Consider the following 13499-nt stretch of genomic DNA (forward strand, 5'->3'; position numbering starts at 1 on the left):
GCTTCATTTGCAAAAACAAAACAATTTGTCTATTGGAAGTGTTCGTCTGCTTTTGTAGTAAACCAAAGTAAAAGTATGAGTTTTATTCTGAACACTTCCTTCCCTTCCACTCTGTTTTTTGCATGTTTTATATATCATTGGCATTCACTATGACCCGTTGTCCTCRTACTTGATGAATTGTCCTGGAAGAATTGAGAACTCTKGGAATTTGTGTGTGTTATTTCCTCAGGTGCTGCGCTCTTCCGAACGCTGGTCAACCGGAAGCAGTGAGAACTCGATCCTTCAGGCTTACATACACACCATTGAGAACAGCGAGCACTACATCTACATTGAGGTAAAACAGCAGAATGTATTTATTTATTCCTGCATATTGGCAGCGTTGGCAAAAGTTACATTTCAAAATCAATGCATCTCTAAATAGTTTTATTTCGGTCACCATAAACCTGGCCTTGCTTCAGGTTTTTTTTAAATAATTTTTTATTTGACATTGACGCTGCTTTTCTTTAAGGTGATCACACATAAATTAATATTATCATCATTTTTATTTGTGGAGTTACAAATAGGGTGCTTTATGAGATATGTCTCTAAAGCAAATTTCTTTCACTTCTCTGACATATTTGGTGCCTAATTGAGGGTTTGTGGATGCTCTTTGCCAGCTTCCTGTCTGCTTTTGCCCTCGCCTCATACTGAGTCACCATCTGCCTTTTCTCTGCCCTTAGAACCAGTTCTTCATCAGCTGTGCRGAGGACAAGGTCGTCCAAAATAAGATCGGGGATGCAATCGTAGATCGAATCCTGCGAGCACACAGGTGGGATTTCTCTGACAAGACAGATGTAAACTATGATTTATTGGCACATTTAGGTAGAGCCAGTTTTTAAAAGTTTAGGTTAATTAAACTTGTGCTTCAGCTAGTAGAAGATTTAATGTAAGAGTTTTATCACTTATTCAGCTTCTCACTGAAGTAATCAAATATTCTTTTCCATTATGAAGATATATAAAAGGTAATATCCAGTCAGTCAGTCCAGATGTAGTTTTCCATCTATAGAACAAGTGAATGCAAAGTTTTTTTTTTTCTGTTTGGCTTTTAATTTGATTTTAAACATTATTTATTCAAGACTAACTCTACCTGTTAAACTAGYCCCTTGTGTTCAAGCCGCTGGTTACATCTCATCAGAAATAAGACAGTTTTTAGAGTTCTTTTGAATACATCCCTTTTATATTTTTTMATCAAATTCCACTTTTAAAAACTGTTTATGTGGCTGCCAAACATTTGAGTTGCATATAAGGAGACCTGCAGGTTTTATTTAAATTAAAACAACAATGAAACGCGAAGAGTGGCGCAAAGTTCTGAAGACCATTGCTAGCATCAAATAGCGTCACAGTTCATGTCAGAATGCATCATAGCCATTATAATCATACTATGTGTCAAATACGTATAATTAAATCCATTTAAACTCAAATTCAAGTTGAAAGCTTCAGGATCTATGTCAAAATCTGTCAAAAGTCACTCATTTGTCATCCTTTTTTCTATATCCACCTGATTGATCTTTTCACCTCTTGCAATTGGCCCAAATGCATTCAAACAGTGTTTTTTTTCTTTTGTACTCTTTAAAAAGAAAAAAAAACACCTTATCACTGGATCTTAGTACCTTTAAAGTACAATCAGTGCAACTGGAACCAATCAGCCATTGTTTTTCCCCTGCAGAGAGCAGAAGAAGTACAGGGTGTTTGTGGTGATTCCTTTGCTTCCTGGCTTCGAGGGAGACATTACCACTGGAGGTGGAAATGCAATTCAAGCCATTATGCACTTCACTTACAGGTGAGATCCTTCTCCTCGCATTATCATTCTGCTCTCAGCCCACAGCACAGAAATAGCACTTTTCACATCCTGTGGATCAGCACTGAGAGACATTGAGACATATTTTCTTTCATGATAAAGTTATTCAACATATAACTGTACAAATACATTTATCTCACTAACCCAAAAATGCTGAATTATATTTGTCATGTTTGTTTGGGTAAGGACTATGTGCCGYGGAGATCACTCGATTCTGTCAAGGCTCAGTGAGGGTAAGTTTCTGATTGCTCATCTGTTTTGTTTATCATTTAAAAATCCATCTACTCACCTCCTGCTAAAAATCTCTTCTGTGTGTCTTTCTGTTCCTTCACTTGTCTCTGCACATTATTCTTGATTTTTTATTTTTATTTTAATTTTGTAAGAAGCTCTCGTGTCTGTTTGAGTTGTTTCTAAATCTTCCCAGTAATATTTTCTACAGTAAATAATGTCATTGTGATCTGTCCCCCAGTGAAGGACCAGTGGACTGAGTACATCACATTTTGTGGCCTCAGAACGCATTCCCGGCTCTCCGAGAAGCTGGTCACAGAGCTGATTTACGTTCACAGCAAGGCGCTCATTGCTGATGACCGCCGATATATAATTGGTGAGACACTCATTCAAGRAATCCAGTCAGTTGTTAGAGAAATGATGTAAACTGCAAGTTTTTAGTATTTTTTTTTTATCCCCGTTATTTTCCATAATTACGTCAAGGTAAAAAAAAAGAAATACTCCTAAATTCTGGCATTCGTGATATCTAATCTTTTATTATTACACCTTGTCGGACCAGAGAGAAGGTAAGAAGCAAACTGCTGCGTWAGCCAAAAGAAAACAAAAAGGATGTGCTAGATTTAATGTTCAATTGAAATCGTTTACGTCTTTGCATATTAGAATTTGCCTTAAAGAGAAAAATGTTAGTAAAGGTACCCATTAATCGCGACTGAACACAAGAAAAGTTAAAAAATACATTGAACCAGTATTGTTGCTTTTAAACAAATGCTTTAAAATATGTCATTTAAATGAACCTCTTGTTACTACGTGTGCTTCAGGATCAGCCAACATCAATGACCGCAGCATGCTGGGCAGCCGAGACAGCGAGCTGGCAGTGCTGGTGGAAGATGAAGAGAGGGTCCCATCCGTCATGGGAGGACAGGAATACGAAGCAGGACCGCTTGCGCTTGCTCTGCGCAAAGAGTGCTTCAGGTCGGGCCAGAACATTGCTACTGAGATAACACCCTAGTATCGATCATGGCTGTTTGTTTATTTGGAGTGTCAAACTAGCAAAACTGTCAAACATTTAATCTGCAGCGCAACCCAGAAAGGTRTCCTTACCTACGCAAGGATGAGTTTCCCAAGATCTTGCTGAGACATTATTTCTTTAATAATATTCTCTGACTTAATCACAAAACCCAGATTTTGGGCCTGATCAGCAGTTTCTCGCGGGAGCTCGGTGCTGACTCTTGATTGTTCCTCTTTCCGTCAAAAAAGGATTACTTTAGATTCGGTTCAGCTGAAGAAAGTTATGGCACAACCATGCAATGATTTGTTTAAAGCATCTACTCAGCATCGGAATGGGTTCATAGTCACGTAGGGCCTCATAAATAAACAATGTGCACACAAAAAAGTCTGCAGCACAATATGCATAGCAGCAACGCAAACTTTTTCAGCCGACCACAACAAACCATAAAACCCCAAACCACACCTAAATACACTGAAATATCCCATTSAGTGTTATTTAACTCTGAATGGATGGAAGCATCAAACCCAATGTTTCTTCATGGATTTAACCTATTACTGTTTAAATTTAAACGATGAAGCTGAACCATGTATAGCTTCATATAGTAACGTAGCGCACACCAAAAGGATTATGGGAAAACCTCAGTCGGCTGTAGGTAGTAAATTTCTTCTTTTTGTAGCATGTAGAGGTAAATCCACATCAGCCTGTGCCCAAGGCATCAATCCCGTAGCTCTCTTTTCAGATCCCTGGTGAATATAAATTTGTTCAAACAAGTATTCTCACTTTAATTGATCAGCATGTCCCATTATAACATTTTCCAAATTTTCAAGTCAAAATCAAGATCTAAATATAGTTGAGAATCGATGCCAAGTGTAGCTCTGTAAAGCTGGCAGAGGCATGCTCCCCATAAAACCTGCTATTGTAAATGCAATGAAAGATGTTTATGTAAAGGCTAATCTCAAAGGGGGTAAATAAGATCAATACATTTTTCAGAATTTATTATTATTATACTGTATAATCCCAAWGWAMTCTATAACCCAAATAAAATAGAAGTTTGTTATTGTAATGTAAGATGACATGAAAATGTTCAAGGCTTACAAATACTTTTGCGAAAAGAAAAAAAAAAACAATGTGCAGTGCTTTGAAAACTTTYGTTGATCAGCACTTTGTATTGTTCAAATGCACTCTGTTGAACTTGCCAACAGCATTTAAATTCTGTGTTGCAACAGGGTTCTGACTGGAGCAACTTCAGACCCCAGCATCAACATTGACGACCCAATCAGCGACGACTTCTTCTTCCTYACTTGGAATGAAACGGCAAAACGTAACGCCATCATTTACGACAAGGTATGATTGAACGCAAACGACGCATTACTACTGTTTGCCACCATTATGCTGCGTTCACACTGCAGTGACCCAATTCCGATTTTTTTTTTTGTCAAATGCGACTTGCGTGTTCTCCAGTGTGAACGGCAAACGACCTGAAAGTGTCCCGCAGGTGCAGTAGAGAGCGCAATAGAGCGTGCTCGGTGTTTTGCCAACCGCCATAAAGAAGAAGAAGAAGAAGAAGAAGAACTGTTCGGTGTTTGTGGAAGTAAACATGGATGCTAATGGTGGAGCTAATGGTGCCACTGTAATAACTTAAACTTCTATTTATTAAAACATCAGCAAAATCTTCTAGTCCGCCATGGTTGTTGTATCAGGACGCAGAATAGTGACGTTTGTTGAGTGTCAATGACCTGGTCACATTTGCAAGGATAAGTCGGATACGTATCGGATAACCAAGTGGCCTGGATCGCATTCGAAAAAAATCTTAAGTGTGTTGTTCAGACTGTCATGAAAATATCAGATACAGGTCGCATTACATCAAAAATATCAGAATTGGGTCACTTTGGGCTGCAGGGAGTGGGGGGGGGTAGAGCTGTTGCCTTGCAGCAAGAAGGCTCTGGGTTTGATTCCCGGTCCCGGTCCCCCCGCATGGAGCCTGCATGTTCTCCCTGTGCATGCGCGGGTTTCCTCCGGGTACTCCGGTTTCCTCCCACAGTCCAAAAACATGACTGTCAGGTTAATTGGCCTCTCCAAATTGCCCCTAGGTGTGAGTGTGTGTGTGCGTGGTTGTTTGTCCTGTGTGTTTCTGTGTTGCCCTGCGACAGACTGGCGACCTGTCCAGGGTGAACCCCGCTTCTCGCCCGGAACGAGAAGCGGGGTTCTCTGGAGATAGGTACCAGCAACCCTCCCGACCCCACCAAGGGACAAGGGTGTCAAGAAAATGGATGGATGGATGGGCTGCAGGGTGAACGCASCCTTAGTTTCGGGTTTCTTACCTCTCCGTTCTATCCGTCAGGTTTTCAGATGCCTTCCCTGTAACAGTGTTCACAACTTGCTTCTGCTGAAGAACTACGGCTCTCTAGAACGCCTATGCGACACAGACCCCGAGCAGGCGGCAGAGGAGCTGAAGGCCATCCGAGGACTGCTGGTTCACTTTCCGTTGAAATTCCTGTGCGAGGAAAACCTGCAGCCTCCTCGGAACAGTAAAGAAGGGATGGCTCCTACAGACCTTTGGACGTAACCACATGTCTGTCTAGATCAGGCCACTACAACACTGATACAATCGTTGCTAACCTGTACCTAAATCCCAGCACACAAAACGAACTGTAACACCAGCTCCCACATTAAAACAGTTTATGGGTCGATCCTAAATCWAGTCTGGCTCAAATCACTTAAAGTTTAGAATAACAGACAAGCTTGTGCTGGCCAGTTTATTCATGATGCCTATCACGTAACTTCTATGAACCAACCAACGGTAGACGGTATTGTAAACTCATACAAATGGATGTGTGTGACTCATTGGAGGGCTGCGAGGTTGGACTGGTAATCAACCATCTCCCATGATCTGGGAACATAGTGTACATTTACGGGTGCAAGATTTTTATTTTTTTTGTTGGTGGGTGGCTCTGTCTCTTTCTCTCTCCCGCGCTCTCACTCTCTCCCTCTGAGGCTTCACCTCTCACTGCAGTGCCAGGAAACCTGTCAGAACATTTGTGGTTGTTATGGTGACGGATATAAAGAGATGACTGGATCGCAGCTGAAATAAAGGCTCGATGGAGCAGAAAAGGAGAGCGCTGATAGGAGGGATGGCTTACTAAATCAGGATGGTGTACCAGAAAAAAAAGAAAGAAAGCAATATTGCTGATCGAGGACGCGGGGACTAGTTACTTCTCTGTCATTTTTATATTTAAATGTGAGAGAGAAAATATATTTAGCTTGTGCGTCGTTGAAATCTTGTTAAATTTTACTCTTTTTTTTTTCTTTTTTTTTTCCTGTTACATCCAAATGTAACCTGGAGTCCAACACAACATTCCACACACTGTTGGCATTCTGCAGCTACTTCCGTGTCGTGTCTAGGAGCCATGAAGAGTCTTGTGTGTCTACCTTATGTTATATTTGCTCACAGGCATGAGGCATTTGCTGAGGTCCAGCTGAGAAGTTACATAATGTGTCTGACACACTTTTTTCTCCCCAACTGCTCAGATTGATCACTTGTTGACCAACATGCAAATCTCTTGGACTGGACTTTGTTTTTTTCATATATTTTGTTTCCTAATTTGGAGAAAACATGTACCTACTGCRCAACGCCTTACAAAAATACTCATAAACTCTGAAGTTTGTCACATTGCTACATAGGATATTACATAATATTATGATTTTAGGTRGTTTGTCAACACAAAGTAGAGGTTCTTTYATGAAAAGTAAGAACATTTTTATTATTTAAACATATTTAGTCACTAAAAATGTGAAAAAAACYCTTTACTGATATCCCTAAATAAAACTGAGTGCACCGACAACTAGCTTCAAAAATGAGCTGATTCATAAATTGGAATATTTTTGCAAGGCGCCATGCATTAACTGAATGACATAGATGTGTTTGAAAAATCTGTTCTTCCCCTTTAAAATGTGTTCCTAATTAGATGCACACTTTTAAGACTGGAAGCTCGTCAGGTTTTTAAATAAGAAATTAGCGTCTTATATCCCTAACGGTGGGGAAAAGTCTGCATTGTATTTGTTTTTGTGCATGTGTGTCCAAAGGGGGTAAACAGGATTCACTAATGTAAACAACACCATGTTGCTTTTCAAGTTMAATTGTACTAAACTGTCAGATAAGCCCAGGTTAAGTGCACTACCTCTTGGTTTCAAACTGGTGTGATAAATATGACTGACGGATGCCTCGTGTGAACTCGCTCTACACAAAGCTCCTTTTACACAGGAGCCAGAAAAAAACCATCTGTGTTTAGACACAGTACTCWCCTGGTTTCAAAAATAGTCACACTGTGAAGAAAAAAAATACCCACTCTGAATCTTTGCACAGTAGAAGCTGGCATTTTTACTGGTTATTTCGTGTAAGAAAAAAATAAATGTTTGAAGTGCTACACTTTGTGATGGGAAAGCAGAAATGCCTTTAACTGATCAACAAGTGATCTTATAATCATTCTGTTTGTATTAAACTTACCAGCCTTAGGAACTCATTTTATGACTGTAATACTTGAGAAATATTTTTCATTGCATATTATCAAACTCTATATTTACATTTTTAAAACCATTTTATATGTAGATCTGTAGATACGATAAATGAGGCACTAACACTCAGGGTAGATATGATTTTCAAATTGTCTTCCTAACTACCATTTTTACTATAAGCTGTGCTGTTTTTCTTATTTCTTCATACTTGTTTTTAATTAAAGTTGGATCAATGTCTGTTCTCATATTGTTTTGTAATCACTAATCTTTTAAACCTCTGTAATTTGAGATTTCACATTTATTTTAACCTGAAATAAAAAAAATATGTTAAATGTAATTGCTTGTTCACATTTATTACTATACAATTTTTTATTTATTATTATTTTTATTTTATTTTTTTACAGTTTTTTAGATTGCAGTTGCTTCAGATTGATAGAAGTCTGGTTAGCTTCAGCTTCTGTGAGAAGTTTTATTTGAAAGTTATACCTAAGAAAGATGAGTTATCTACTGCAAATATTCACTGATGACCTCTAACCTCACTGTTATGATTCTGAACTATACCTTTAAATAAAAAGGTATAGCTATTTATACTGTACACATTCCAGTTACACAGGAATGTTCACTGGGAAACAATCCTGTGACATGAAGCTAGTTAACAAGCACCTTGTACAGATGCAGAAGTGCAGACCTTATTAACACAACTGTGTGTTCAGTTTCCCAACTTGTTATAATGAATWATTTTATGTAGAAACTAATGCCTRGCTACCAACAGGTTTTACTTGCTAATTCCATCTTTGAGCTTCTCTGTGAATGGCGAAGTAGTAAGAAATACAGGTATAGTCTCAATTATGCATGCACCAGACCATTCTCTTGAACTCTTTAGAGGTGAATGATGCATTATTTAAAAAACTGATGATCTGTTGAAAACAATGTAGGCAAATGTAGCAATAATAATTTGGGTCAATGACATCACAATAGGAACATGAAAACAGCTGACGGGATATTAGTAATATTTTCTTTGACAGATTGTGACAGACTTCCTGTGCAACTCCACTCAAAAAAATTCTGCAATAGTGTAGAGGAAGGGGCCGGTTTTCACCAGGTTATGACAAACTCTAAAATGTTCAAATTGTGTTTGAGTTGCAAGAAATTTAAACTTCCATTTTTGAGCCAGTAGCACCCGTAATGTTTACTGGTGATTGATAATGGCAATAATTGTTCAGAACTCTTAAGTGGTACAGGTTTTTCTGTATTCCTGTTCAATTTTTACCATTTAGTGCATATTCTCTGCTCATCAAATAAGCAAAGACTGTGTTCCTTTTAGAAATCGTTCGTTATTTCAGTACAGTGGCTTTCCGCTACTTTATTTTTCCATCGTTCTTATTGTTGAACGATGGAAATTTTTTCTTACCGTTTAGATACTAAATTGGCATGGTTTTTATTTGTGTAATATTTACTTAATTGTTTTATTAACAAATTTTTCTTTGCGGTGAAAAACAACATATGGGACAAGACTTCAGATGTACAGAAGAAGGCCTGTGTAGGGTTATTCTGTGCGTATACTCCTACACCTGTTTGCCTTATGTGATGTCATCAGAAACCTGTAAGTGTAGAAAGCTATTTTTAGGACAGTAGATTTTATCTTCATTCTCAAATTATTTCCAACTAAACAAATTGAACAACTAGGACATCGTGTTCTAAGTGACAAATCAAAAGTCATTTTAACTGAATTACAAAGAAGTCTGGTATGTTGCTTTAAATTGGTAGATTTGGGTGAGTTCATCATACTTTACTTATTAATGCCAAACACGAACAGCATATTAACTTTTTAGGGTGTGTTCAGGTGAGTTTGAATGAATGACTCCGACATGGCAGCTCAGAGAAGACATATATGAGGTTAAGGTCCACTCTTACTTTTTTTCATACAAATTTGTCCCTGCTGCAGCTCCGTAGTCCCTTTCTGGAGCAGAAAACACTTGAGGAGTGCTGTGTGCAGCCAATCGTCATTACATTAAAGGCTGGAAGTAGGAGGCTGGACTTAGGAGTCAAAACATGGCGAAATAACAAGTTTCGCAGGTAGAAGCTACGCCGTACCTGGTACCGTTGGACTGCAGTTTCGACCGAGCTGGACGCTGGAGGAGACGACAGKAGCCTTTAAGTTTAGCGAACGGATGGCTGCAGTGTTTTAAGTGTTACGGACATAGAGCATGCCTGTATTTTCCTCCGGAAGGTTGGCAGTGCTAGGCGCGACTGTCAACAGAAAAAATATGGACTGAGAGGGAAAGTTTATCCTGGGAAAAAGCTTGCTAGCTCTGCTACGTTAGCTGCGGGTTGATTAAAGGCACACACCTGAGTCAGTACTCTGATTACTTTGAGGTCGGCTTGAAAAAGTGGGGGGTTTATTATTATAATTTTTTTTAGTCGTCGTATAAAGTTTGACACGAAGAAGCGGTGGGAGCTGCTTTTTTTTCTCCCCAGTCTTTTAAATCAAATTGTTCGGCTTGGATTTAACTGCAGTATTCCGTTCATGTAAGGCAGCCAGCGCCAGTTTGACGTTCGGTTCTGGTGCGGACGGACCCGGACGCCATCACATCACAGACGTTGCGTTCTTCTTAAAAACAACCACTGCGTTGAACAAGCCCGCATTTTTTTAATATAGATATATATATAATAATTGTCAGCACAATTAAATAGTGCTCTTCCGTCAAAATCGGGTAGGAGTTTTTTTTTCTTATTATTTTCCCTGCTTGCGTAATTTTATCAGGCATATTATTACTAGGGATGTTTTACAGCAGCAGAGACGCGGCGTCTTCTTGTCAAAATGAACGCAGCAAGGTGTTCAACAACACTGGAGGTGCGCTGCGTTTAAAACCAACCAGTTATTAGCTCGGTACTAATGGCCGGCTGAACTGGAACGGTGCCATTTTGTTAAAAAAAAATCTTATTTTACATTCGTTGTGTTTCAGTCAGAATTTCTAGCTGACATTTTTCTAAATCAGCTGAGGAAAACATTACAGCTCTCGACCAGAGTTGACGTGAGCTAACCTGCTGGGTGCGTCTGAAGCAGCCCCTGGGATGGACTTGCTATATTGAAGTGTTCCGCGTTTATATATAAAATCAGTTTTCCTGTATGATATCGATAGATTAGGCTCGTGGGCAGCCATTTATTTCTTCCTGTCAAAGTTCTTGTGTAATAAGTGGCTAACTTGTTAGCTAACGTCATAAGTTTGGCCAGCTATGTCTGAAAACGCCCCCACACGAAGCCTGGATGACATAGACCTCGCAGCTCTCAGGGTGAGTATTATTACTATCATTATTGCAATTATTGCAAGGTGCAGTAATTTAGCCTTGTTAAAGTCGCAGCATACAGTCTCTTTAGATGTTATGTCATTTTTGAGTTTTCCTCTGACACGAGCACAATCATGTTGCACCCACGCAACAAACTTAAGTCAAACCAACACCCCCCAACTCTCCCCAGGCTGTGTGTGCTGTGGGCAGCTGGGATGTTTACAACCACAAATCACAGCAAAATGTATCTTCTGATTTATCAAAATCTTATACTCTTTTATTCCATGCGTGCTTCCTAATACTTTAAAACATTTTCTATCCGTTTTTAAAGGCATGTTTTCTCTATAATCATCCATATTGTCAAGGATATTGTAAGGATTTCAATTGATTTGAGAGTAAGACTTTTTTTAAGTTGTATTTTTAGGCACTTTTCTTGTCCTGGGCAGACTTTTAGTGACAAATGCCTTATGTACCACCACATTCTTCTTTTCATGATGAACAACAACATTCTCTGGCTTGATATTTGACCACTGGCAGGGTTTCTTTAGTGACTTTACTAGCTTTTAGTTATTTTTCTTTACTTTGCTTAATTTATGCATTTTTTGTAGGTTTGTGATTGAAACGAATCACTACAAAAGTTTAGTGCTAGCCTACTTTATCCATCCAAAAATGCGTTTGATGTTATCCTGAAACACTCAGTTGTGTTCAGGCTGGTAGTTAATTTGAGTTGAAGTTAAATAATTTGGAGGTAGTTTATTTCACGACTCCATCCACTTTGTGTCATGCATCAGATTTGAACACCTCATCTTCGTTTGTCCACATGGACTGTTGCATTGAAACCAATTTTCAAGGTACAAAATAGGTGAACATTAAGCTTTTGAAAAAGTAATAACCATATTGAAAATGTATGTAATGTGCTTAGAATTCACGTTCATGCAAAGAAATACTAAATGTGTTTTAGTGATTCTGATAAAGAGAAGTTAGAAATCCCCATACCTTGTTGTTCGCTACAAAAATATTATATATAGCTTTGCTACATTTTGCATAGAGGTATTTTACTTTTGTGTGTGAAATGAGTCTAGAGGCAGATACACTGATATTGGCTTTAGGACGCCATGAAGCTGCAAATGTATGGACATTAGACAAAAGGTAGAGAATTACCAAATATGATACAGATCATATTTGACCTTCCTCTTTATTATTTTTTGGTGTTATATGTCAAAATCTGCTTCCCCAGATGCTTTTGTGGAAACAAAAGGATTCGTTTTAACATCCCTGCATGTCCATCGGAGTGATGCTGTTCTTCAAAAACAAATCAATTTAAAATAAAATCTCTTCCACTAACTGGTGCAAAGGCACCAAGTGACACTATCTTCCACAAGATGCTAGCTAAACAGACAATTGGAAAAAAAATGGGGTTGTTCCACACTGCTTCTTAGATCTAGAAATTCCTTTTCCTTTTATATATTACTATTGGTAGAAGATGTTTAGGTCCACTTACTGCTTCAGTCACTAAAGTACTGCTTGAACTTTATCTGTTCTCTTTACTTCCATTTTTATTGTAAGGTTTTATCACCAAATTCTACTTGGCCAGCAGCACCCACCAGAGACAAGTGTGAAAATGTTCTTGTGATTTTGGAAATTGACCATGTAAAGGTGCCATGTAGAGTTGAATCAGAAACAAAAGTTAGGCAGCCTTCATGTTCATCATCTTGTTTTCTTCCCTTCAGTAGTATTTGTTGGTGCTTGGCTGCGTTTCTTGGGTGTTGCCATCACCTGTTGATTAATGGAATACCATGCAATCGCACATTGCTACGTGCTGCATTGTCTTCGAGCTTCGAGTCGGTTCTGCTCACTAACATGATTACAGTGACCTCAGTGGAGGAACATAGTTAAAATACTTCAAATATCAACAAACGTCTCAGTGGCTCGATCATACTATTAAATAATTTGCAGCACACATTCCTTAACAATTAATTTGAACAGGATTATTTATTTGATTTTACAACATTAATTTATCTAGAGATTTGTGTTTCCAGGTCACATCGTTGGTACATTTTGAGGATTAGGACATTGTGACAGGACGAAAATCTGAATTGGACATAAGTTTGATTCATTTTTGTTGCTAGAAGTCTAGAAATACATTCTTATGTTCTGGATTAAAGCAAAATGTTTGACAATGTGATAACGGCTAATCAAAAAAAACAAAATCACACTTAACCTCAGAGAATTAAGCTTTAGAAAAATGAAAAAATATTATGCATTTGTTGTAATTAAGCACTTTTCAGCCTTTGTGTTCGAGTCTGACTGGAGAGTAGCTGTAACATTCTAAAATAAATGTAGAAAAAATAAATAATTAGACTGTTTTAGTCTTTATTTTTCTGGATGATCTGTAAAGATTTTGTTTCTTTTCCTGAATGTTGGCTAAATGATCACCGTACAGGAAATTTGATATTTACTTCCTTTAGGAGCTTCAACCCCCTTCCAAATACTCTACTGCTAGCTTATCAAAGCTTTATGTTACAGCAGAATCCATCCATCCATCCATCCATCCATCCATCCATCCATCCATCCATCCATCCATCCATCCATCCATCCATCCATCCATCCATCCATCCATCCATC

At 38.4% G+C, this 13499-nt stretch overlaps 2 protein-coding genes across 4 annotated transcripts in view; both read left to right on the top strand.

Moving 5' to 3' along the window:
- Nucleotides 1–5771, top strand: part of pld2 (phospholipase D2) — a 22915-nt gene extending 17144 nt beyond the window's left edge. Inside the window, exons 17-24 of the mRNA XM_017308736.1 lie at nucleotides 230–334; nucleotides 720–808; nucleotides 1706–1819; nucleotides 2024–2070; nucleotides 2307–2441; nucleotides 2884–3037; nucleotides 4301–4418; nucleotides 5416–5771. Coding sequence (XP_017164225.1) covers nucleotides 230–334; nucleotides 720–808; nucleotides 1706–1819; nucleotides 2024–2070; nucleotides 2307–2441; nucleotides 2884–3037; nucleotides 4301–4418; nucleotides 5416–5640 — 987 coding nt within the window. The 3' untranslated portion in view covers nucleotides 5641–5771. The remainder of the gene's footprint in view (nucleotides 1–229; nucleotides 335–719; nucleotides 809–1705; nucleotides 1820–2023; nucleotides 2071–2306; nucleotides 2442–2883; nucleotides 3038–4300; nucleotides 4419–5415) is intronic.
- A 3766-nt stretch (nucleotides 5772–9537) lies between these two features.
- mink1 (misshapen-like kinase 1) overlaps nucleotides 9538–13499 on the top strand; it is a 31538-nt gene continuing 27576 nt past the window's right edge. For all 3 annotated transcript variants that reach the window (XM_008427645.2, XM_008427646.2, XM_008427647.2), the window contains exon 1: nucleotides 9538–10880. In XM_008427645.2, coding sequence (XP_008425867.1) covers nucleotides 10824–10880 — 57 coding nt within the window. In that variant the 5' untranslated portion in view covers nucleotides 9538–10823. The remainder of the gene's footprint in view (nucleotides 10881–13499) is intronic.

This window comes from Poecilia reticulata, linkage group LG14 (genome assembly GCF_000633615.1).
Source record: "Poecilia reticulata strain Guanapo linkage group LG14, Guppy_female_1.0+MT, whole genome shotgun sequence".
In the NCBI taxonomy this organism is placed as follows: Eukaryota; Metazoa; Chordata; class Actinopteri; order Cyprinodontiformes; family Poeciliidae; genus Poecilia; species Poecilia reticulata.